We start from the raw sequence: 24882 nt of genomic DNA on the forward strand, positions 1-24882 counted from the left end.
TTGCCATCCAAGCAACGTTACCATGGACGCCCCTGCTTATTTCAGCAAGACAATGCCAAGCCACGTGTTACATCAACGTGGCTTCATAGTAAAAGAGTGCGGGTACTAGACTGGCCTGCCTGTAGTCCAGACCTGTCTCCCATTGAAAATGTGTGGCGCATTATGAAGCCTAAAATAGCACAACGGAGACCCCCGGACTGTTGAACAACTTAAGCTGTACATCAAGCAAGAATGGGAAAGAATTCCACCTGAGAAGCTTCAAAAATGTGTCTCCTCAGTTCCCAAACGTTTACTGAGTGTTGTTAAAAGGAAAGGCCATGTAACACAGTGGTGAACATGCCCTTTCCCAACTACTTTGGCACGTGTTGCAGCCATGAAATTCTGAGTTAATTATTATTTGCAAAAAAAATAAAAAATTTATGAGTTTGAACATCAAATATCTTGTCTTTGTTGTGCATTCAATTGAATATGGGTTGAAAAGGATTTGCAAATCATTGTATTCCGTTTATATTTACATCTATCACAATTTCCCAACTCATATGGAAACGGGGTTTGTATTTGGTAGGTGAGAAGTTGTGCTTGTATATAAGAGAGCATGCCAGAAGGGCTTGTTTGTGGAAGTTTGAAAGGGCAACAGGAATACTATCAATGTTGTAGTTACACAATAGCAAACATTTTAGGCCTCCAAGGTTAGAAAATACATGATGAGAAATTAAGTTCCAAATTGAGGTAGGGTCTTTCAAATAGTGTCTTATCCATTTCATCTTGAAGGTGTTGTTTAGTGTAGTGAAATCTAGAAAGTTTACACCACCCTGATTGTAATTGTTCATTATAACAGATTTCTTAATATAATCAATTTTGTTTTTCCAAATAAAGTCAACAAGTATTTTGTCAATAGTTTTACATATTTTTTGGTTAACATCTACAGAAATAACCGCATACGTAAGTCTGGAGATACCTTCTGCTTTGGAAAGCCAGGTTCTGCCTTTTAATGATAAATCTCTCTGTAGCCATTGGTTAAATCTTTTCTTAGTTTTTTCTACAATTGGAGTAAAGTTCAATACCGATCTAGAATTCTGATTTTTAGTGATAAGTATTCCTAGGTAATTAATACTATCCTTAACTGGAATTTGACATATAGACATCATTTCACAGCCATTAGTTCACACTTATTCACATTCAGACGGAGACCAGAAGCCAAGGAAAAAAACATGAATCACATCCAAGGCAAAAGGAATTTGAGAAGAGTCCTTCAAAAAGAGTGTTGTGTCGTCAGCCAGTTGGCTGATAGTTATTTCTCTGTCTAATACAGAGATCCCCTTTAAGCGACTAGTTTTTATATGAACCGATAACAATTGGGTGGCTAACAAAAATAAATATGGAGGAATAGGACAACCTTGCCGTATCCCACGTTTTAATTCGAATCTTGGAGATGTACCGGATTTGAGCTTTATCGAGCTATTACCATTGCAGTACAAAGTCTTGATTGTTTTGCGGAAAAAATTGCCGAAGCCAAATTTGTCAAGTGTCTTGAAGATAAATTCATGTTCGATCGAGTCAAAAGCTTTGTAGAAGTCCAGGAAAAAAAGGAAGCCTTCATCATTAATGACCTCTGGGTAATCCAGTATGTCAAGTACAAGCCTGATATTATTCGATAATTTTCTCCCTCTCATAAATCCTGACTGTGTATCATCAATTATGTCATCCAGAACCAATTTTAAACATTTAGCAAAAATAATAGCTACAATCTTATAGTCATTGTTTAGAAGGCTAATTGGACGTCAATTATCAATGATTAGTCAATCTTTGTTTGGTTTGGTAATGAGGCCTTGTGTTACAGTTAGAGGAAGGGCACCTGCATCAATTCTTTCACAAAACACTTCTAGTAAGAAGGGAGCGAGCTCTTCTGAAAATATTTTATAGAATTCAGATGTAATACCATCCACTCCAGGAGATTTGTTATTAGTTAAACTATTAATTGATTCCACTACTTCCTTGAGACAGATTGGACGGTCACAGAATACTCGGTCAGCTGCGCTGATTGATTTACTTTTAAGGCATCCATAAACGAAATCACTTTCACAGTATTGACCTTTATTTCCTTTCTTTCAAAACCTCCGCACCACTACAACGTGTCACCACTTCCGCTCTTAGCGCCTTCAAAATAAGAGCTCAAGGCATATACTGTATAACACAGTGGTTCTTAACCTTGTTGGAGGTACCGAACCCCACCAGTTTCATATGCGCATTCACCGAACCCTTCTTTAGTGAAAAATAAAATGTTAGTTTTTTTCAAATTCAAGACAAAGTTATATGTTTTTGGTAACACTTTAGTATGGGGAACATATTCTAAGTACCAAAGACTTAATTTAGAGTGTTTTGGACACTAGGGGAACATATTCTAAGTAACAAAGACTTAATTTAGAGTGTTTTGGATATGGGGAACATATTCAAAGTAAAAAAGACTTAATTAAGAGTGTTTTAGACACTAGGGGAACATATTCTAAGTAACAAAGACTTAATTTAGAGTTATTTGGTTAGGGTAAGAGGGTTAGGGCCAGGGTTAGAGGGTTCGTGTTATAACAAGGTCATGCCGAATAAGGCATTAATAAGTACTTAATAATAACCAGTTAAGAGCCAATATGTTACTAATTTGCATGTTAATAAGCAACTAATTAATGGTGAATATGTTCCCCATACTAAAGTGTTACCATGTTATTTTTACTGGTGCACAAAATGAACCGTGCATGAACATCACCTTGTTCAAACAACAAAACCAACACAGTGCATAAACTCACAACAAATTACACACCTGCAAATCAGTGTGACTTCTGCTGTTGCCGTATCCATAGTACGCCGATAGGGAGAAGTTTTTATTTACACGATGAGTCGGGTGTGTTTTGACCTCCGCCGAACCCCTGAGCCCGACTCACCGAACCCCTAGGGTTCGATCGAACCCAGGTTAAGAACCACTGGTCTAAAGCGTGACACAGAATTTCCGCATTATTAGAAATGATTGATAGGTCAATGATTGACAAAGTTATTCGCTAACTTTAGATGAGTGTGTAACCTATTTTTATGGTCTTGCCTCTTTGTGATGTTAAAGGCCTACTGAAACCCACTACTACCGACCATGCAGTCTGATAGTTTATATATCAATGATGAAATCTTAACATTGCAACACATGCCAATACGGCCGGGTTAGATTACTAAAGTGCAATTTTAAATTTTGCGCGAAATATCCTTCTGAAAACGTCTCGGTATGATGACGCCTGCGCATGACGTCACGGATTGTAGCGAACATTTTGGGACAGCATTGTGGCCAGCTATTAAGTCGTCTGTTCTCATCGCAAAATTCCACAGTATTCTGGACATCTGTGTTGGTGAATCTTTTGCAATTTGTTCAATGAACAATGGAGACAGCAAAGAAGAAAGCTGTAGGTGGGAAGCGGTGTATTTTGGCAGGCTGTAGGTGGGAAGCGGTGTATTTCGGCAGGCTGCAGCAACACAAACACGTAGCCTGTGTTTCATTGTTGACATTCCCGAAAGATGACAGTCAAGCTTTACCATTGGCCTGTGGAGGACTGGGACAACAGAGACTCTTACCAGGAGGACTTTGAGTTGGATAAGAAGACGCGGTACCGTGATTACGCAACCAGAATGTTGCCATAAGCATTTTCTTTAATTTGTATGTGTAACGCAGTACGCAGCTGCGGCTTCCAAACATTTGATCGCTTGCCCGTACGTGCGTGCCGCTATGTGCATGTCACGTACGGGAAATATATGTGCTGTATGAGGTGAACGGTACTTTGGGCTGTGGGATTGAGTGTGTTGTGCGGGTGTTTGATTTGTATTGTCGGGTTATATGGACGGGAGGGTGGATGGTGTTTGTTATGCGGGATTAATTTGTGGCATATTAAATATAAGCCTGGTTGTGTTGTGGCTAATAGAGTATATATATGTCTTGTGTTTATTTACTGTTTTAGTCATTCCCAGCTGAATATCAGGTCCCACCTGCCTCTCACAGCATCTTCCCTATCTGAATCGCTTCCACTGCCCTCTAATCCTTCACTCTCACTTTCCTCATCCACGAATCTTTCATCCTGGCTCAAATTAATGGGGAAATTGTCGCTTTCTCGGTCCAAATCGCTCTCGCTGCTGGTGGCCATGATTGTAAACAATGTGCAGATGTGAGGAGCTCCACAACCTGTGACGTCACGCGCATATCATCTGCTACTTCCAGTACAGGCAAGGCTTTTTTATCAGCGACCAAAAGTTGCAAACTTTATCGTCGATGTTCTCTACTAAATCCTTTCAGCAAAAATATGGCAATATCGCAAAATGATCAAGTATGAAACATAGAATGGACCTGCTATCCCCGTTTAAATAAGGAAATCGCATTTCAGTAGGCCTTTAAGTTCCTGCTATAAGCTAACACTAACACCCTCCCCGGATTGCTAATAATCAAATGTAAACAATCAAATGCAGATACTTTTTCTTATGCCTTCTGATCTCTCTCTCTCTCTCTCTCTCTCTCTCTCTCTCTCTCTGTCCACTACTTGCTGTCCATATCCTACCCCCCCCCCCTCCACACCCCTGATTGTAAATAATGTAAATAATTCAATGTGATTATCTTGTGTGATGACTGTATTATGATGACAGTATATATGATAGTATATATCTGTATCATGAATCAATTTAAGTGGACCCCGACTTAAACAAGTTGAAAAACTTATTCGGGTGTTACCATTTAGTGGTCAATTGTACGGAATATGTACTTCACCGTGCAACCTACTAATAAAAGTCTCAATCAATCAATCAAAAGCTGTTATACAGTATACGCTTTGAGCTCTTATTTTGAAGGCGCTAAGAGCGGAAGTGGTGACACGTTGTAGTGGAGGAACACTTTATTTCCTTTTTTTTTTTTTTTTTAAACCTTTAATACCGTAATTTCCGGACTATAAGCCGCACCTGACTATAAGCGGCACCAGCTAAATTTAGGGGAAAATACAGATTGTTCCATATATAAGCCGCACCCGACTATAAGCCGCAGGGTTTTGATGTGTAATTACCGTAGTATATAGGGGTTCCTGCTACCACGGAGGGGATTGTCGGGACAGAGATGACTGTTTGGGAACGCAAAGCGTCCCATTTATTAACAATAAATCTTTCAATCATTCAATCAAACTTTCACATCTTTGACATGGCGAACAGCATTCGTGCAGAGTACAAATAATATAACGGTGCAAAGTAATACAAAGTGCTCGCCTGTACGTTATCAAAATAACCAGCCTACCGGTATATGAAAAGTCAGTCTTTAATCATTGTGTCATCGTCTTCCTCCTGCGTACTAAAACCACCGAAATCCTCTTCGTCGGTGTCGGAGAAGAACAGGCCGTAAATAAGCCGCACCCTTGTATAAGCCGCAGGGACCAGAACGAGGGGAAAAAGTAGCGGCTTATAGTCCGGAAATTACGGTAATTGTGTTTTTTTTTTTAAATAAACCTTTATTTATAAATTTCAACATTTACAAACAGTTGAGAAATAATAATCAAAGTAAATACTTTATTTCCTCTCTTTCAAAACCTCCGCGCCACTACAACGTGTCACCACTTCCGCTCTTAGCGCCTTCAAAATAAGAGCTCAAGGCATATACTGTATAACAGCTTATAACAGGAACTTAACATCACAAAGAGGCAAGCCCATACAAATAGGTTACATGTGTATTATTAGTATTTCTTTGCTTGTATGTAAATGTTGAATATTATAAATAAAGGTTTTAAAAATAATAATACAAAATAAAAACATTTTAGATGAGTGGAAAGAGGCGTGTCCTCGCTGCTTGTACTCTGGTGTTGACTGCTGGCGTGTGAAGGGAGAGAAAGGGAGCGAGGAGGAGGAACCAGCGGAGGGGGGGAAAAAGTTAAAGCAAAAAAATGGCTTCCTTGTCTTTGGAGCCCACAGAACAATCCGACAATAGCGCGGAGGAGCCGACGGCCTCGGAGTCCGCGGAGGAGGAAAAATACGCGGATCAAGTGACGGAGCAACTCTTCGAAAGTTTCCAGAAGTCGGCGGTGAGTTTTTCCACGGACCAGGTCTCATGTCTGTGCGAGGCCCTCCTGCAGGCGGGCAATGTGGATCGACTGTGGAGATTCCTCTCCACCGTCCATCCCTCGTCCGAGCTGCTACGTGGCAACGAGACGCTGCTCAAGGCCCAGGCTCTGGTGGCCTTCCACCGGGAACAATTCAAGGAGCTCTACAGCCTCCTGGAGAGCCACGACTTCCACCCCTCCAACCACGTCTTCCTGCAGGACCTGTACCTGAAAGCCCGCTACAAGGAAGCGGAGAGGTCCCGGGGCCGCAGCCTGGGCGCCGTGGACAAGTACCGACTCAGGAAAAAGTTCCCCCTGCCCAAAACCATATGGGACGGGGAGGAGACGGTGTACTGTTTTAAGGAGAAGTCCCGCAACGCCTTGAAGGAATGTTACAAGAGCAACAGGTACCCGACCCCGGACGAGAAGAAGAACTTGGCCAAAGTGACCGGACTGTCCCTCACGCAGGTCAGCAACTGGTTCAAGAACAGGAGGCAGAGGGACAGAACCCCGCCCGGGACACACTGCAAGAGGCAAGAACACACACACACACACACACACACTTTTATGCATTTCTGTGCCCCGCATTACAAACAAAGGAGTAGGGCAAAGAGGTGTCAGCAGGTCTCACACCAGCCCGGCAGCATGTTGCTTTGTTGTGAAATGTGAGAAGCCTCAAGTTTCCTGCAAAAAGCCAGCATGCCTTCCACTCACACATGCTTGTTTTGGAACAAGGTGGTGAACAGTGTTGGGTTAGTTACTGAAAACCAGTTACTAGTTACTTTATTTCAAAAGTAACTCAGTTACTAACTCAGTTACTTACACCAAAAAGTAATGCGTTACTGGGAAAAGTAACTATTTAGTTACTTCTTCTACTTCTTTTTTTTTAAAGCTCCCATTAATGCCCTTTTAGCCTTAAAGGCCTACTGAAATGATTTTTTTTTATTTAAACGGGGATAGCAGATCCATTCTGTGTGTCATACTTGATCATTTCGCGATATTGCCATATTTTTGCTGAAAGGATTTAGTATAGAACAGGGGTCGGCAACCTTTACCACTCAAAGAGCCATTTTGGCAAGTTTCACAAATTAAAGAAAGTGATGGGAGCCACAAAAAAAATTTACAATTTAAAATGAAAAACACTGCATACAGAGCTTAAATGCTTTGTGCTACATTAACCAGGGGTCTCCGACACACGCACCGGCACGCACTTTAATGTGGAGATTTGATGTTAGTGCAGCCCGCGAGTTTTGAATGAATGGCGCTTGATAGCGTCATACTTGCCAATCCTCTCATTTTTATCCGGGAGACTCCCGAATATCAGAGCATGATGACACCGCCCTCTACATTCTGCCCTAACAGTGTACCTGCTTGACCACACGTAAGTGACAGCAAGGCGTACTACCTCAGCAACCACACATCATACACTGACGGCGCCAATACCCAGAATCCCATGCAGCACTAACTCTTCCGTACTAGTTCAGCAACCACACATCTTACACTGACGGTACCAATACACATCTGACACTGACGGTACCAATACACATCTTACACTGACGGTACCAATACCCAGAATCCCATGCAGCACTAACTCTTCCGCTCAACCAACGCAAGGAGAGGGGGGGGGGGGTTGATGTGTGGGGGGGTTGTGGTAGCGGGGTGTATAATCTAGACCGGAAGAGTTAGGACTGCATGGGATTCTGGGTAATGGTTGTGTTGTGTTTATGTTGTGTTACAGTGCAGATGTTCTCCAGAAATGTGTTTTTCATTCTTTTTTGGTGTGGGTTCACAGTGTGGCGCATATTTGTAACGTAACAATGTTAAAGTTGTTTGATACGGCTACCGTCAGTGTAAGCTGTGTGGCTGATGAGTAAGTATGCTTTGCTGTCTCCTGTGTGTGCGATTAATAACAACATGCAACATGCGGCTGGACTGGCACGCTGTATGTAAATGCTATAGAGGACAATTACTGCAGTGCAATCAGGGCACGCCCTTTATCTAGTATTTATAGTCTAAATAGGATTATTTTTTCCCTGGGAGTTATTTATGAGAGACACTGAGATCCATAAGTCTCCTGGGAAAATCGGGGGGTCGGCAAGTATGTAGCTGAGCCGCATCAGAGTGGTCAAAGAGCCGCATGCGGCTCCGGAGCCGCGGGTTGCCGACCCCTGGTATAGAACAACGACGATAAAGGTCGCAACTTTTGGTCACTGATAAAAAAAAAAGCCTTGCCTATACCGGAAGTAGCGTGACGTCACCGGAGGAAGGACTCCTCACATTTTCCCATTGTTTACAATGCAGCGAGAGAGATTCGGACCGAGAAAGCGACGATTACCCCATTAATTTGAGCGAGGATGAAAGATTCGTGGATGAGGAACGTGAGAGTGAAGGACTAGCGTGCAGTGCAGGTCGTATCTTTTTTCGCTCTGACCGTAACTTAGGTACAAGGGTTCATTGGATTCCACACTCTCTCCTTTTTCTATTGTGGATCACGGATTTGTATTTTAAACCACCTCGGATACTATATCCTCCTGAAAATGAGAGTCGAGAACGCAAAATAGACATTCACAGTGACTTTTATCTCCACGACAATACATCGGCGAAGCTCTTTAGCTACTGAGCTAACGTGATAGCATCGGGCTCAAATGCAGATAGAAACAAAATAAATAAACCCTGACTGGAAGGATAGACAGAAGATCAACAATACTATTAAACCATGGACATGTAAATACACGGTTAATAATTTTCAGCTTGGCAAAGCTTAACAATGCTGTTGCTAATGACGCCATTGAAGCTAACTTAGCTACGGGACGGCGGCGGGCGTTGTAGCTTTCGAGACACCCCGGCCGCCATCAGAGTCGGCAAGAAACATATATTTCCCCAAAGTTACGTACGTGACATGCACATAGCGACACACACGTACGGGCAAGCGATCAAAAATTTTTGTAAGCCAAAGCTGTACTCACGGTAGCGCTTCTGCTATCCACCTCAAAGTCCTCCTGGTTGTGTTGCTGTAGTCCGCCGCTAATACACCGATCCCACCTACAACTTTCTTCTTTGCAGTCTCCATTGTTCATTAAACAAATTGCAAAAGATTCACCAACACAGATGTCCAGAATACTGTGGAATTTTGGGATGAAAATAGAGCGTTTTGTATTGGATTCAATGGGTCCGAATACTTCCGTATCAACCATTGACGTCACGCGCATACGTCATCATACATAGATGTTTTCAAACGGAAGTGTGGCGGGAAATTTAAAATTGCACTTTATAAATTAACCCGGCCGTATTGGCATGTGTTGCAATGTTAAGATTTCATCATTGATGTATAAACTATCAGACTGCGTGGTCGGTAGTAGTGGGTTTCAGTAGGCCTTTAATTTCAGTACTGTTATTGTACTGGAGAATAATACAATGTGTTGATCAACTTGACATGCATTTGCATCACTGAACTCTGCTAAGCAATGTGCTCTACATACAACACTCAAAGATATGTTTCAAAGGGCCAATTTATTTCAGGCCAGAACAAATTGACAAAACTATTTTAATTAGCTGTAACATAACATACATAAGTAACAAACAGCATAATAACAACATAGCTGTAAACCTGGCTTCACCTAAGGAAGGCACACGTGACATACACAAAGCCGAACCAGGCAGATTTGAATTGTTGTTTTGGGCAGTAGACGGGATCTTTGATCCAAGACACAACTTACATTTCAGTGCCTCTCCCCGGGACAACCATTCTCCCGATTTCCAGCCGGACTTAAGGCACGCCCCCTCTAGGTCCGTGCGGACCTGAGTGAGGACAGCCTGTCGTCACGTCCGCTTGGCCAACCAAAAAGTAACCACAAAACACTATACCGTGTAGTGTTCTGTGGTTACTTTTTGGTTGGCCAACGGTTTACGTTGTATTGCGCAACCCCTCCCCTTCCCACACCAACACCCACACCCAGACACACACAGAGCACGCCTCTTGTGACACAAGAGATTCAGAAGGACGACACTGCAGCACTGCAATAAAACACACTCAGATCTTCTGTTTCTAGCCGATACTACATAAAAAATAACGTAAAATAACGCAGTAACGCATCATGTAGTAACGGTAACTGAGTTACTGAATATAAAAAATAACGCGTTAGATTACTAGTTACCGCCGAAACTAACGCGTTAATTTGTAACGCGTTAGTCCCAACACTGGTGGTGAATAGATGGATGCAAACCCCACCTAAGAAGAAGCATAAATACATATGGGGGGGGGGTAGTGGGAAGATAAGAGAGGATATGGCAACCTTGTCTTATCACACAGAGCTTTGTCTGGAAGATACGTCCCTAAAGCAACGTTGAACTTATCTTACTTAGGCCCCGTTTACACTGAGGGGCCTAAGGGGGTAAATTAGGGCTGTGAATCTTTGGGTGTCCCACGATTCGATTCAATATCGATTCTTGGGGTCACGATTCGATTCAAAATAGATTTTTTTTCAAAATGAACCGTGCATGAACATAACCTTGTTCAAAGAACAAAACCAACACAGTGCATAAACTCACAACAAATTATACACCTGCAAATCAGTGTGACTTCTGCTGTTGCCGTATCTGTAATACGCCGATAGGGAGAAGTTTTTATTTACACGATGAGTCGGGTGTGTCTTGACCTCCGCCGAACCCCTGAGCCCGACTCACTGAACCCCTAGGGTTCGATTGAACCCAGGTTAAGAACCACTGCATTAGACATTTATAAAAAAATTAAAAAAAGAACAATAGTGTCACAATGGCTTACACTTGCATCGCATCTCATAAGCTTGACAACACACTGTGTCCAATATTTTCACAAAGATAAAATAAGTCATATTTTTGGTTCATTTAATAGTTAAAACAAATTTACATTAGTGCAATCAGTTGATAAAACATTGTCCTTTAAAAAATCTACTACTCTGCTTGCATGTCAGCAGACTGGGGTAGATCCTGCTGAAATCCTATGTATTGAATGAATAGAGAATCGTTTTAAATCGGGGAAAAAAAATGTTTTTGAATCGAGAATCGTGTTGAATTGAAAAAAAAAAATTGATTTTGAATCGAATCGTGACCCCAAGAATCGATATTGAATTGAATCGTGGGACACCCAAAGATTCACAGTCCTAGTAAATCCCACCTAACCTTATCCGCACACAACAATGCCACCGTTTAAGACCCGCCGTCGCAACACGACCTAATACGCATGCGCGGAAAATGCACACGTCATAGTCACCTCCAGTGTTGCTTTGTGTGCAAGTTCTTAAATGTAACTTATCTGAACAATATCCAGTGTTGTGGTATTTCAATGAACTGGAATCCAGTGTGCTGTGGGGCCCTTTTGTAGTGAATCACACCTGAGCCATCATAAATTAATCAAATCTTTAATAAACAGGTGAAAGTACACAATATGACAAATGACATTTTACAACAATCAATCTCAGGATCTAGATATCTGGTCAGGACACTTCTCACTCTTTTGCCTTCATCTTCATTGTCCATTAGTTTTTGGTGACTTTATATACTCTGGACCTAGACGTTGAGTCCGCGACATACACTACCGTTCAAAAGTTTGGGGTCACATTGAAATGTCCTTATTTTTGAAGGAAAAGCACTGTACTTTTCAATGAAGATAACTTTAAACTAGTCTTAACTTTAAAGAAATACACTCTATACATTGCTAATGTGGTAAATGACTATTCTAGCTGCAAATGTCTGGTTTTTTGTGCAATATCTACATAGGTATATAGAGGCCCATTTCCAGCAACTATCACTCCAGTGTTCTAATGGTACAATGTGTTTGCTCATTAGCTCAGAAGGCTAATTGATGATTAGAAAACCCTTGTGCAATCATGTTCACACATCTGAAAACAGTTTAGCTAGTTACAGAAGCTACAAAACTGACCTTCCTTTGAGCAGATTGAGTTTCTGGAGCATCACATTTGTGGGGTCAATTAAACGCTCAAAATGGCCAGAAAAAGAGAACTTTCATCTGAAACTCGACAGTCTATTCTTGTTCTTAGAAATGAAGGCTATTCCACAAAATTGTTTGGGTGACCCCAAACTTTTGAACGGTAGTGTACATAGCGGACAATAACTGATACAGTCTGCTTTGCCAGTCCAAAAGCATTCACCGTTTTCCGTAGTCTTCCCTCTAAGCCAGGTAATACAAAGCACACACGACCTTTTTTTATCACATCCGCGGGAGCCCGCATTCTCGTTGTCTCTCCTTCGACAAATGGACAAAGTTTTTGGTAAGTAGAATCACAGCTGACCCGGACATTGGAAAGTTCCCTTGCCGTCTGAGAAGTGTTGTATCCCAAATAGCTGCAATCGCTTTCTCTTAAGGTATTCATGTGTGATCTCCACAAGCGTCTGTACAGACAAAAGGAGAAACACGGGCATGTCTGGATGACTCGCCTTCATATTTCCAGTGGTTAGCTCCGAGTTACTAAACAGCAAGGGTGATGGGTCAAATACAGAGAATAATTTCGCCACACCTAGTGTGTGTGTGACAATCATTGGTACTTTAACTTTATTATGAAGCTGGCTGTGGCACATTCTTTCTGACGTCACTTCCTGTGGGGGGCGCGGTCTTTCTGGCGTCACTTCCTCTCCGAACTCAGTTTGATTGTTTACAATGAGTCCATACAAAGCTAAGAGCTGGAGATTCAAGAAATACACGGCGCACTTACCGTGTAAAAAATGATCCAAGGAGGGGGACCTTTAATAGAACCTTTATTTAACCAGATAAGAAAACCCATTGAGATAAAGATCTCTTTCACAAGGGTGACCTGGCCAAGAGGTCAACAGCACATGTCACAGAGCAGTTTCAAAAATAATACATTAAGACATACATTTTAAAATACATAAGAGAACCGTAAAACAACAGAGATTTACATCTTTAAAAACACAGGCACTGTGCAAACGTCTCTCGCTGTTTGTCCCTCAGGACAGAACGGAAGGCTCCAAATGGAAGTAGTTCTGTAAGTTTCAGTTTAGTCTGCAATGCATTCCATGCCATAGGGGCAGCAATGCCAAAAGCTCTTTTGCCAAATTCAGTCCGTACATGAGGAACAGTTAAAACATAGAAATTGTTAGAACGTAATGCGTAAGAGCTGCTTTTTCTTTGTAACAGAGTACACAAGTATGGAGGTATTAAACCTAAAAGAGCCTTATAAATGATAGTCAGCCAATGTGTGTATCTGCGTGCACTCAATGAAGATAAGTCTGACTTCATATACAGTTGACAATGGTGGGTGAGACTATGACAGCCAGTAACAAATCTTAGTGCTGAATGAAAAACAGTGTCCAAGGACTGGAGGCATTTAGATGAAGCACTAAAATAAAGCACGTCTCCATAATCAATTACAGGCAAGATAGTTGCTGTCACCAATTTCTTTCTGACTTTAAGAGAGAAGCAGTTTTTATTTCTAAAAAAGAAACCAAGCTTTACCCTAAGCTTAGAGACCAAGTTGTTAATATGGGCTTTAAATGAAAGCTCCTGATCAAGTGTAAAACCCAAGTACTTGTAATTTAAGACCTGCTCTATAGGGTTTCCATTTGATGTTACAATATTTGGAATATTTTCCAGTAGCACCCTTGAATGAGAGAAAACCATTACCTTGCTTTTATCTGTATTTAAAACCAATTTAAGATCAAATAAGCGAGCCTGGATGACATCAAAAGCAGCTTGTAAAAACTCAAAAGCCTGAGTGATGGAGGTTGAACAGCAATAAATAATGGTGTCGTCTGCATAAAAATGGTACATTGCATTTGACAAATTATTACAAAGGTTATTTATGTAGATAGAAAATAAAATGGGCCCCAGCACTGAGCCTTGTGGAACGCCTTTGATAATGTCCAGTAATGAAGAGGTGGTCCCAGCCACCTTTAACGATAGTTTAGTGTGGCTGAAACGGGGCTTAGGCTAAATAATTATTTGTTTAAGGGTTTATCCGGCTTAATGTAGACATAGCTTGAGAAGAAGCATAAATAAATATGGGGGGGGGGGGGGGGGGTAGTGGGAAGATAAGAGAGGATATGGCAACCTTATCTTATCACTTGGAGCTTTGTGGGGGTCTGGAAGATACTTCCCTGAAGCAACATTTACCAGGCTTTATCTTGCTTAAGTCTGTGTAGTTTTAGGTTAGTAGGGCACACAATCAAATGATGTCCAACGACATGTTTGGTATTGTTGTTCATTATATCGTACTGAGCGCTGTTTCAAATCCATCTGCCAAATGAAGCCCCAAATAATGTGCACTCTTTGATACTGCTTCTGCGTACGGCTCTGAAGTACAACCCAAATGTTTTTAGACTAGGGCTGTCCAATTTACTGCATTGACACAGTCCTTCTCAAACAGTGGGGCAGAGCTGTGTATGAAGACAGTTTCAGGTGATCTCCTCAATAATTGGTCAAAGGGCACTTACGTGACGACAGGGCGCCATGACTGCTACCAACTTTGGCTGATGCTACGAGTCTGCGGTGCTTCGTCGTTTGTTTTTCAGCGTGTGAAAATGCCCTCATGTGCAGCAAAAGGCTGCCCGTTCACGAGAAATGCTGAAAGCTTTTACCGTATTTTCCGGACCATAAGGCGCACTATTTTTGATCTTTTTTCATATATAAGGCGTACCGGATTAAAGGGTGCATTAAAGGAGTCATATTATTATTATTTTTTTAATATAAAATACTTCCTTGTGGTCTACATAACATGTAATGTTGCATAGATGATGTTTTACACATCATGTTCAAGTCGCTTTCTGACAGTCTCTTCAGGATGCGCCGTTTTGTGGGCAGTCTTATTTACGTGGCTCACCTTCGGCAGCGTCTTCTCCCCGTCATCTTTGTTGTAGCGGTGTAGCGTGCAAGGACGAGAGAGGAAGAAGTGTCAAAAGATGGAGCTAACTGTTTTAATGACATTCACACTTTACTTCAATCAATAACGGAGCAGCATCTCCTCATCCTGGAAACAACAACACCGGAAATGTGTCCCGTGAAAAACTGTCCGACCGGAACTCTCTAATAACTAAAGTTCCTTGGGTGAATAATGTAAACTCACTGCACCGGTATGTTTTAGCGCTTTCATGGCGAGTTTACTGACAGATATAAGTAAGAACTTTACACTACTTTATATTAGAAATGGCAACAGTGAAGGATGAATGTCACATAACAAGAAGATAGAGAAAAAGAAGAAGCTTATCGACTACGGTGTCGGCACGGACTACAAATGACTGTATTATGATGATAGTATATATCTGATAGTATATATCTGTATCATGAATCAATTTAAGTGGACCCCGACTTAAACACGTTGAAAAACTTATTCGGGTGTTACCATTTAGTGGTCAATTGTACGGAATATGTACTTCACTGTGCAACCTACTAATAAAAGTCTCAATCAAAAAGCGCACAATTTTTTAGGATTTATGCAGATCCCAAATACAGATCAGCAGGTACCAGAAGTAAAGAAAAGTTGATTTTGCATAATATTGCGGAAAAAAACTGCAGATAATGTCTTACCTAATACACACATCATAATAATACCTGTATGTTGAAGCACATCAAACGGTGCAGCCTACACTTGTCTCTTATGTTTGACTGCCATCTACTGGTCACACTTATCATTACACCACATAAAATTGCTTCGAGGTGGGTAAGCTCAACCAAACGTATTCCTTACATTAGGCACAATGGGTTATAAGGCGCACTGTCGAGTTTTGAGAGAAAAAATTGTATTTTAAGTGCACCTTATAGTCCGGAGAATACAGTACATTGCTTTCCCCTGGAAAGAAGACAATGTGCGCCGTCAACACTGGAGCGCCACCAACTATAGTCAGTACGTGTCCATGCACTAAATTAGTCCGATTTCTCAAATAGTTTGGCTCTAAATAAGCATCATACAACCCATGGAAACACCTTAATCCGACCGTGTTATTTTGCAAAATCGGACTGACACACCTGGACTTTGCGATTTATTTTGACTAGATCTGTCAAGTGAGCGTGTTCTGCCAGAGGGAACCTTTCATATCGCGCATGCGCCAGTCTCAATGTGCGAAATATAACCATTCAATAAAAACATAGCAACAATTGTAATGAAGAGGACACTGTTTATTTGCTTCACAATCACAAACTAAAATAACAGAACAATGAAGTGCATCAATGGTAGAAAAAAAGAAAACAGGTATGTATTTTAGAAGGTAGCTAAGGAAATGTAGAAGGCCAGCTTCATTTGGAATACAAATTACATGAAAGAGAATGAAGCGGGTATATCAAAGGAATAATAAAGCGTACACAAACCTCTTCACGCCGCATTTGTGCACTCCAAACTGATTAACGATAACTCTGTGTTCCACACAACTAGAACAATAGCAACCCTCATCTGGAACAGTGTTGGCCGTGGCACGAACCGTCTTTTCCTTTGGATTTAAAACTTATTCCTTCAATCCAGAGCCTTATGAATTAACCCTGAGACATTCCAAAGTTTTGCTTCCATGATTCTGTCTAAAAAGTTTTTTGAGAAAACTTTTATTTATTGATGCTGTCTACTATTTACCATCATCAGAGCCATTAGAGACGCAATATTTCTAATGTGTGCCAATATTACAGCTGATGTCAGGTACACCAGAGCTTGGCTGTTGACTTGTAATGAGCCGCAGATGCCTGGTATGACGTCATAGGTCAACCGGAAAAGCAATACATTAATTTGTGCTAAAATGAAATAAGCGCCCCCCAGTGCACATGGCGTATGACCAATAGTCACATTAGAGCAGTGTTTTTCAACCTTTTTTGAGCCAAGGCACATTTTGTGCGTTGAAAAAATGAGGAGGCACACCACCAGCAGAAATCCTTAAAAAACGAAACTCAGTTGACAGTAAAAAGTCGTTGTCACAATTGTTGGATATGTCTTTAAAGCATAACCAAGCATGCATCACTGTAACTCTTGTCTCAAAGTAGGTGTACTTATTTGGAGTTTTTTGGTGTTTTCCTGTGTGTAGTTTTTTAGTTCTTGTCTTACGCTCCTATTTTGGTGGATTTTTCTCTTTTTTTGGTATTTTCCTGTAGCAGTTTCATGTCTTCCTTTGAGCGATATTTCCCACATCTACTTTGTTTTAGCAATCAAGAATATTTACAAACCCAGTTTCCATATGAGTTGGGAAATTGTGTTAGATGTAAATATAAACAGAATACAATGATTTGCAAATCATTTTCAACCCATATTCAGTTGAATATGCTACAAAGACAACATATTTGATGTTCAAACTGATAAACTTTTTTTTTTGTGCAAATAATCATTAACTTTAGAATTTGATGCCAGCAACACGTGACAAAGAAGTTGGGAAAGGTGGCAATAAATACTGATAAAGTTGAGGAATGCTCATCAAACACTTATTTGGAACATCCCACAGGTGAACAGGCAAATTGGGAACAGGTGGGTGACATGATTGAGTATAAAAGTAGATTCCATGAAATGCTCAGTCATTCACAAACAAGGATGGGGCGAGGGTCACCACTTTGTCAACAAATGCATGAGCAAATTGTTGAACAGTTTAAGAAAAACCTTTCTCAACCAGCTATTGCAAGGAATTTAGGGATTTCACCATCTACGGTCCGTAATATCATCAAAGGGTTCAGAGAATCTGGAGAAATCACTGCACGTAAGCAGCTAAGCCCGTGACCTTCGATCCCTTAGGCTGTACTGCATCAACAAGTGACATCAGGGTGTAAAGGATATCACCACATGGGCTCAGAAACACGTCAGAAACCCACTGTCAGTAACTACAGTTGTAAGTTAAAACTCTCCTATGCAAGGCGAAAACCGTTTATCAACAACACCCAGAAACGCCGTCGGCTTCGCTGGGCCTGAGCTCATCTAAGATGGACTGATACAAAGTGGAAAAGTGTTCTGTGGTCTGACGAGTCCACATTTCAAATTGTTTTTGGAAACTGTGGACGTCGTGTCCTCCGGACCAAAGAAGACAAGAACCATCCGGATTGTTATAGGCGCAAAGTTGAAAAGCCAGCATCTGTGATGGTATGGGGGAGTATTAGTGCCCAAGACATGGGTAACTTACACATCTGTGAAGGCGCCAATAATGCTGAAAGGTACATACAGGTTTTGGAGCAACATATGTTGCCTTCCAAGCAACGTTACCATGGACGCCCCTGCTTATTTCAGCAAGACAATGCCAAGCCACGTGTTACATCAATGTGGTTTCATAGTAAAAGAGTGCGGGTACTAGACTGGCCTGCCTGTAGTCGAGACCTGTCTCCCATTGAAAATGTGTGGCGCATTATGAAGCCTAAAATAGCACAACGGAGACCCCCGGACTGTTGAACAACTTAAGCTGTACATCAAGCAAGAATGGGAAAGAATTCCACCTGAGAAGCTTAAAAAATGTGTCTCCTCAGTTCCCAAACGTTTACTGAGTGTTGTTAAAAGGAAAGGCCATGTAACACAGTGGTGAACATGCCCTTTCCCAACTACTTTGGCACGTGTTGCAGCCATGAAATTCTAAGTTAATTATTATTTGCAAAAAAAAAAAAAGTTTATGAGTTTGAACATCAAATATGTTGTCTTTGTAGTGCATTCAATTGAATATGGGTTGAAAAGGATTTGCAAATCATTGTATTCCGTTTATATTTACATCTAGCACAATTTCCCAACTCATATGGAAACGGGGTTTGTATATTGATATCGTTTTATAGGCCCAGTTGTAGTCGTATTCCCACTAAGAATAACATCAATAATGGTCTATCCATGCTGTGATTATTTACATGCTTGTTTGTTTTGCTGTCGTTGTTGCAGCGAATCCGACGGAAACCACAGCACTGACGACGAGGCCATGGACGACACCCCTGACAAAGCAGAAGAGCACGCTGCCGCCAAGGCCTCCATTATCTCGCTATCCGCGGTGAACTGCGCCCCGGGAGGTCAACTCATCCTCAACGGTTCCAGCGGCTTCCTCACAGCCTCCCAACCGTTACTGTTCAACGGAAACTCCCTCATCTCTGGGACCGGTGCCGGGGTCATCATCAATGGCCTTGGCCTGGGGGAAAGCCAGAAGGTCACCTTGGGCCAGGTGACCAACCCTCCTTTGATACTCAACGGCGCTCAGGTTCTTGTCAAACCGGACTCTCCGCCGCAAGTTTCCTTGGAACAATCGGTTTCCCCCCTGGTGACAAAGTCAAACTGTCTTCCGTCAGTGGTCTTCAGCACTAACAGTCAGACGTCCGTCATTTCTATTCCTGCGCAAGCCAAGAGCAAAAGTAGCAACACTTTGGATTTCATCAGCGGGCCGGAGGACATCATAAAAGTAGAAAACAGCCAGAAAATGTCTTGCTCTTCTTTGTCCTTGTCTCCGTCCTCACAGAGTCTGTCGCCAACAAGCAGCCTCCCTTCTCTGGTTTTAACACAAAGCCCTCCGTGCCAGGAGAGCCAATCCTCATCAGCAGCTTTGACCATCCCAAGTCAACACGGAGAATATGTGGTCTTTGCCAGCGCTGCCTCGCAAATAAACCCAACAAGTACGCTGGTTACCTCCAACCAATCCCCTCAGGTCCTCTCCTTGCCACAGGTGGTGCCTTCCATCCAAGGTGTACCAGTTTCCCAGCTGGCACACGTGTCCCAATGTCCCCAGCTGGTTCCAGTGTCCTCGCTCACGCCACAGAGCGCCAACTTCCATATGAGCGGACACCAGGAGGCGGTTGAAGGTTCCACGGCCATCATGTCCATCTCCCAGCTTCCCGGTAATCCTCTCCCACAAACCATCAACCCCTCGCCCGCAAAGCTCCAAGCGCCGCAGGTCATTTCCTTCTCCTCGCCAACACAAGTGGTTCCAGTACCGCAGGCCAAAGTCTCCACAGCGGCGCAGTTAGTGCCGCTCTCCATGCCTCAGTTGGTGCCGGTCTCGTCCATCCAGACCTCCTCCACTATCTCCTTCCCCCAGGTGGTGCCGGCGAGTCCCGCTCTCTCCGTGCCCTCAGCCGGAGTGCCTTTACAGATCCTGGCTTCGGCGTCGGCGCCAGGTGGGATCAATCAAGGCCCCTTTAGGATAAACCAACTGAGGCCCATTCAGAATGTGGGCCCCGCAACCAGTGTGGCCCCCGGATTGCAGCTCCTCAACTCTGGAATCATTCAGCTACCTTCTGCATCTCAAGGTGAGCAAACTTCCATACATTACATTCATTGCGATTAATTAATCACAGTTATTTTTAGCGCGTTATGGGCCTGATCTACTAAGATCCAAATACCACACGCTAACTACAAAACAGTGTGTACTATTAGTGGGCGTGTTGCAGGTGATCTCCTAAGACTTTGTGTACAATTGATTTTTACATGTTGGGGGCAGCTATTTGTGGTTCTGGCAGCGTTGTTTTTTATTTTATTTTATTTTTTTAAATGCACTGTAGCACTTTGAGGTTGTTTGCTCAATGTAAAGTGCTTTTACAAATAAAATCTTTTATTATTATTATTATTAATTGATAACTGGTGCAGACCGCCTTATTTAAATTAGGTTTTTGCGTGGGCTTTCACCATGGAAACACTCATTTACTGCACATTCATGTTATCATGTGTGGTGTTTTCCTGTGTTTCGAAACATGCGGCAGACATGTACCACTTTTTATGGGTATTTTAGAAACCGTCTTGTAGTGCATCTACTAGGGCTGAACAATTTTGAGAAAAAAACTTTTTTTTGTCTTTAATTCTCGACAAAATTGCAATTTGATTTGCGACGTTTCTATTTTATACATATGAATGCATTAGATTGCCAAAATAAAGAGTGAAGGAAAACATGTTTAATGGTTAGATTGTCAATCAACATATATTCTTGTCTCAAGGTGCCACACATTAGAACAACATGCAATAATTTACTTAAAAAATATTTGGTTTTATGCAGACAGACTCTGAGCTTTTGTTTACATCATGTTCTTAAACTGAAGAAATAACCGATACCGTGTTTATAATGTCATGCAATCGTAATATAGACTGTAATAAGAATGAAAGTAACCGTTTAAAAGGATAAAAACGTCTATTTCTTATTACAGTAGAATTGTTTATAATGGTAGTGTAATTTGAAAGTCATTTAATTTATCTTGAATAAATAAAAAAACTGAACTCATTTCTGTGAGCAAAAATGTTACTTCAATAAACATTCAACATCTTAAAGTGCATTTTTTCCCCATTTGGAAAAACGAGGTCGGGTTGTCCTTTTTTTTTGTCATGTGATCACAACATTTTTGCTCGTTCGTACCTGTTGATGGGCGTATATTTCCCATCCATCCAATTTGAAGCTGAAATATTACCACAACAGGACATTTGGCTTTTTAATCATATTTTTTTTCAATTTTTGTTAATTTGCGACACTTTTCACTCATGAAAGATGCAGGCAATAACTGCGAGTTTGCGTTGGAATGTTCCAGTTGCAAGAAAATGCATATTGCAAATTGCGAAAAGTTTTTTTTTATATATAATATATATATACATATATACACTACCGTTCAAAAGTTTGGGGTCACATTGAAATGTCCTTATTTTTGAAGGAAAAGCACTGTACTTTTCAATTAGAATAACTTTAAACTAGTCTTAACTTTAAAGAAATACACTCTATACATTGCTAATGTGGTAAATGACTATTCTAGCTGCAAATGTCTGGTTTTTGGTGCAATATCTACATAGGTGTATAGAGGCCCATTTCCAGCAACTATCACTCCAGTGTTCTAATGGTACAATGTGTTTGCTCATTGGCTCAGAAGGCTAATTGATGATTAGAAAACCCTTGTGCAATCATGTTCACACATCTGATAAACAGTTTAGCTCGTTACAGAAGCGACAAAACTGACCTTCCTTTGAGCAGATTGAGTTTCTGGAGCATCACATTTGTGGGGTCAATTAAACGCTCAAAATGGCCAGAAAAAGAGAACTTTCATCTGAAACTCGACAGTCTATTCTTGTTCTTAGAAATGAAGGCTATTCCACAAAATTGTTTGGGTGACCCCAAACTTTTGAACGGTAGTGTATGTCCCGTGAAAAACTGTCCAACCGGAACTCTAATAACTAAAGTTCCTTGGGTGAATAATGTAAACTCACTACACCGGTATGTTTTAGCGCTTTCATGGCGAGTTTACTGACAAATATAAGTAAGAACTTTACACTACTTTATATTAGAAATGGCAACAGCGGAGGATGAATGTCACATAACAAGATAAGAAGTTAATCCAGAAAAATAAGAAGCTTATCCACTACGGTGTCGGCAGGATTTATGCAGATCCAAAAATACAGATCAGCAGGTACCAGAAGGTAAGAAAAGTTGCTTTTGCATAATATTGTGAAACAAAACGCCAGATAATATGTCTTAACTTATACACACACACCATAATAATACTCCTATGTTGAAGCACAGTACAATCCATCAAACTATGCGGCTTCATAGCTTACCAAAGTCGTCCTAAAACATTTTGATAGATTTTTGATTGCCGTGTGTAATGTTCTATATTTTCAATGGAACATATAAAACATTGGTGTTGATAAGTTGATTGGGAACACTAAATGGTCCCTAGTGTGTGAATAAGTGTGAATGTTGTCTGTCTATCTGTGTTGGCCCTGTGATGAGGTGGCGACTTGTCCAGGGTGTACCCCGCCTTCCGCCCGATTGTAGCTGAGATAGGCTCCGGCACCCCCCGCGACCCCGAAAGGGACAAGCGGTAGAAAATGGATGGATGGATGGATGATTACTTGAGTCATATTGCAGTCTACACGTATCTCTTCTGTGTGACTGCCATCTACTGGTCACACTTATCACTTCACCACGTACCAAATAAAATAGCTTCAAGGTCGGTAAGCACAACCAGAATTATTCCGTACATGAGGTGCACCGGGTTATAAGGCCACTGTCGAGTTTTGAGGGAAAAAAAGGATTTAAAGTGTGTTTTGTTTTTAGAAAACAAACAAAAATAAATTATAAAAAAATATGTTTCTCCCATTTTAACTTCAACTGAAGAAGGACCTCTGCTAAATAACTTTCGGAAAATACGGTATGTTAAAAACAATACAACTCTTTATAAAACCACTTTTTTGTTCAAATATCAAACTTTTTTTCTTTCTTTTTTCTTAAACATTTGTTTATTGACTTTTTGACATACACAGTCCATAAATACAATTAAACAGGTTAAAATGTTTATCTTAATAATAATGTAATGCATTTAAATAGTTACATTTGAATATACTTTTCCTAGCATTTTTAGGTGAGATTAAAAAATATATAAGTAACGGGCCATAATTATTCATGTTTTTCCAATCGCTTGAAAGCACTAATAAAAATCACCATGACAACTGATGTATTATTTACGTCCATGCTAGGTAACCTCCTCCTGGGTGGAAGCCCCTACTTGAGCGTCCAGCAAGGGAAACTCATCTTAACCATCCCGGCCGGCTTCCAACTCACCAGTCTGCCTCTAAAACCAGTTCCGGATGTTTCCACCAATGGCGTGAGTCCCGCTCTCACACTTCCTGTCGCCCCCCAGCCGGAGCAGCCCACCAGCGTCCTCACAACACCCCCCATGAACTTCATCAACACATACGCAGCGGAGAGCGGGGGCGCGACCAACCAGGCGACCGTGGTTCCTCAACCCAACACGCTGGTGGACCAGTCGGTGGCCCCCGCCATGTTGAACGCGCTCTCGCCGGAGAGCATGCTCACCCTCAGTCCCATGTATGGCGGCCTGACACCCAACATGCACCTGCCCCAGTCCGCCTGGAACCCCCTGCCCCTTTCTGCCTCAGCGACTCTGTTTGACGGGCGGGGGAAAGGACACCTACCTGTAGACCCGGCTTTACTGGGCCTCCCGGGGGGCGAGTCGCTGCTCCTGGGGAGCCCCTCGCCAGAGCAGGACGCCCACTCGCCGCTGGGGCATCCCGACGATATGGACGGAGACTCCAAGATCCTGACTCAGCTTCAGTCGGTCCCCGTAGATGACGAGCTGGGCTTGTAGGTTTGTTTACCCCCAAAGTCATATGCAGTACGGTGCCTGTTGACTCGTGCTCTGGACCACCGTCACAGCCTCCGCTGGCACTTAGGAGCTGCAGCTTTGATTCACACACATCAAATGTTACACAGTAAAGTATTTTATACAGGGACAATACCATAGATATACTTTAAAGTAGTCAGTGTACAGCTTTCATAGAAGTATAGAAATCTATCCTGCCTGTATAACAAGTATACAGTCGTGGTCAAAAGTTTACATACACTTGTAAAGAACATCATGTCATGGCTGTTTTGAGGTTCCAATACTTTCTACAACTCTTATTTTTTTGGGATAGAGTGATTGGAGCACATACTTGTTGGTCACCAAAAACATTCATGAAAAGTATACATGCAGCAATGTTAATATTTGCTTACATGTCCCTTGGCAAGTTTCACTGCAATAAGGTGCTTTTGGTAGCCATCCACAAGCTTCTAGTTGAATGTTTGACCACTCCTCTTGACAAAACTGGTGCAGTTCAGCTAAATGTGTTGGTTTTCTGACATGGACTTGTTTCTTCAGCATTGTCCACATGTTTAAGTCAGGACTTTGGGAAGGCCATTCTAAAACCTTCATTCTAGCCTGATTTAGCCATTCCTTTACCACTTTTGACGTGTGTTTGGGGTCATTGTCCTGTTGGAACACCCAACTGCGCCCAACTGATGATTTTAGCTTGTCCTGAATAATTTGGAGGTAATCCTCCTTTTTCATTGTCCCATTTACTCTCTGTAAAGCACCAGTTCCATTGGCTGCAAA

General features: G+C 41.7%; 2 protein-coding genes across 3 annotated transcripts in view; one reads left to right on the forward strand and one right to left on the reverse strand.

Moving 5' to 3' along the window:
• The first annotated feature begins 5892 nt into the window (after nt 1-5892).
• On the forward strand, nt 5893-24306 carry six5 (SIX homeobox 5). Its single transcript, XM_062060232.1, has 3 exons — nt 5893-6625; nt 18914-20265; nt 23465-24306. The coding sequence occupies exons 1-3, from the start codon at nt 5937-5939 to the stop codon at nt 24094-24096; spliced, it is 2673 nt and encodes an 890-aa protein (XP_061916216.1). The 5' UTR covers nt 5893-5936; the 3' UTR covers nt 24097-24306.
• Nucleotides 18692-24882, reverse strand: part of qpctla (glutaminyl-peptide cyclotransferase-like a) — a 40730-nt gene continuing 34539 nt past the window's right edge. For both annotated transcript variants that reach the window (XR_009827449.1, XR_009827450.1), the window contains one exon: nt 18692-24190. The gene's annotated coding sequence lies outside the window, so the exon portion shown is untranslated. The remainder of the gene's footprint in view (nt 24191-24882) is intronic.

Source organism: Entelurus aequoreus, linkage group LG10 (genome assembly GCF_033978785.1).
Source record: "Entelurus aequoreus isolate RoL-2023_Sb linkage group LG10, RoL_Eaeq_v1.1, whole genome shotgun sequence".
Taxonomy (NCBI): Eukaryota; Metazoa; Chordata; class Actinopteri; order Syngnathiformes; family Syngnathidae; genus Entelurus; species Entelurus aequoreus.

Bases quoted from the DNA above. Each gene is read 5' to 3' on its own strand.
- six5 (XM_062060232.1), top strand. From the start codon at position 5,937: ATGGCTTCCTTGTCTTTGGAGCCCACAGAACAATCCGACAATAGCGCG. The intron at 6,626-18,913 runs GCAAGAACACAC...TCGTTGTTGCAG, and splicing joins CCCGGGACACACTGCAAGAG to CGAATCCGACGGAAACCACA. The intron at 20,266-23,464 runs GTGAGCAAACTT...CGTCCATGCTAG, and splicing joins GCTACCTTCTGCATCTCAAG to GTAACCTCCTCCTGGGTGGA.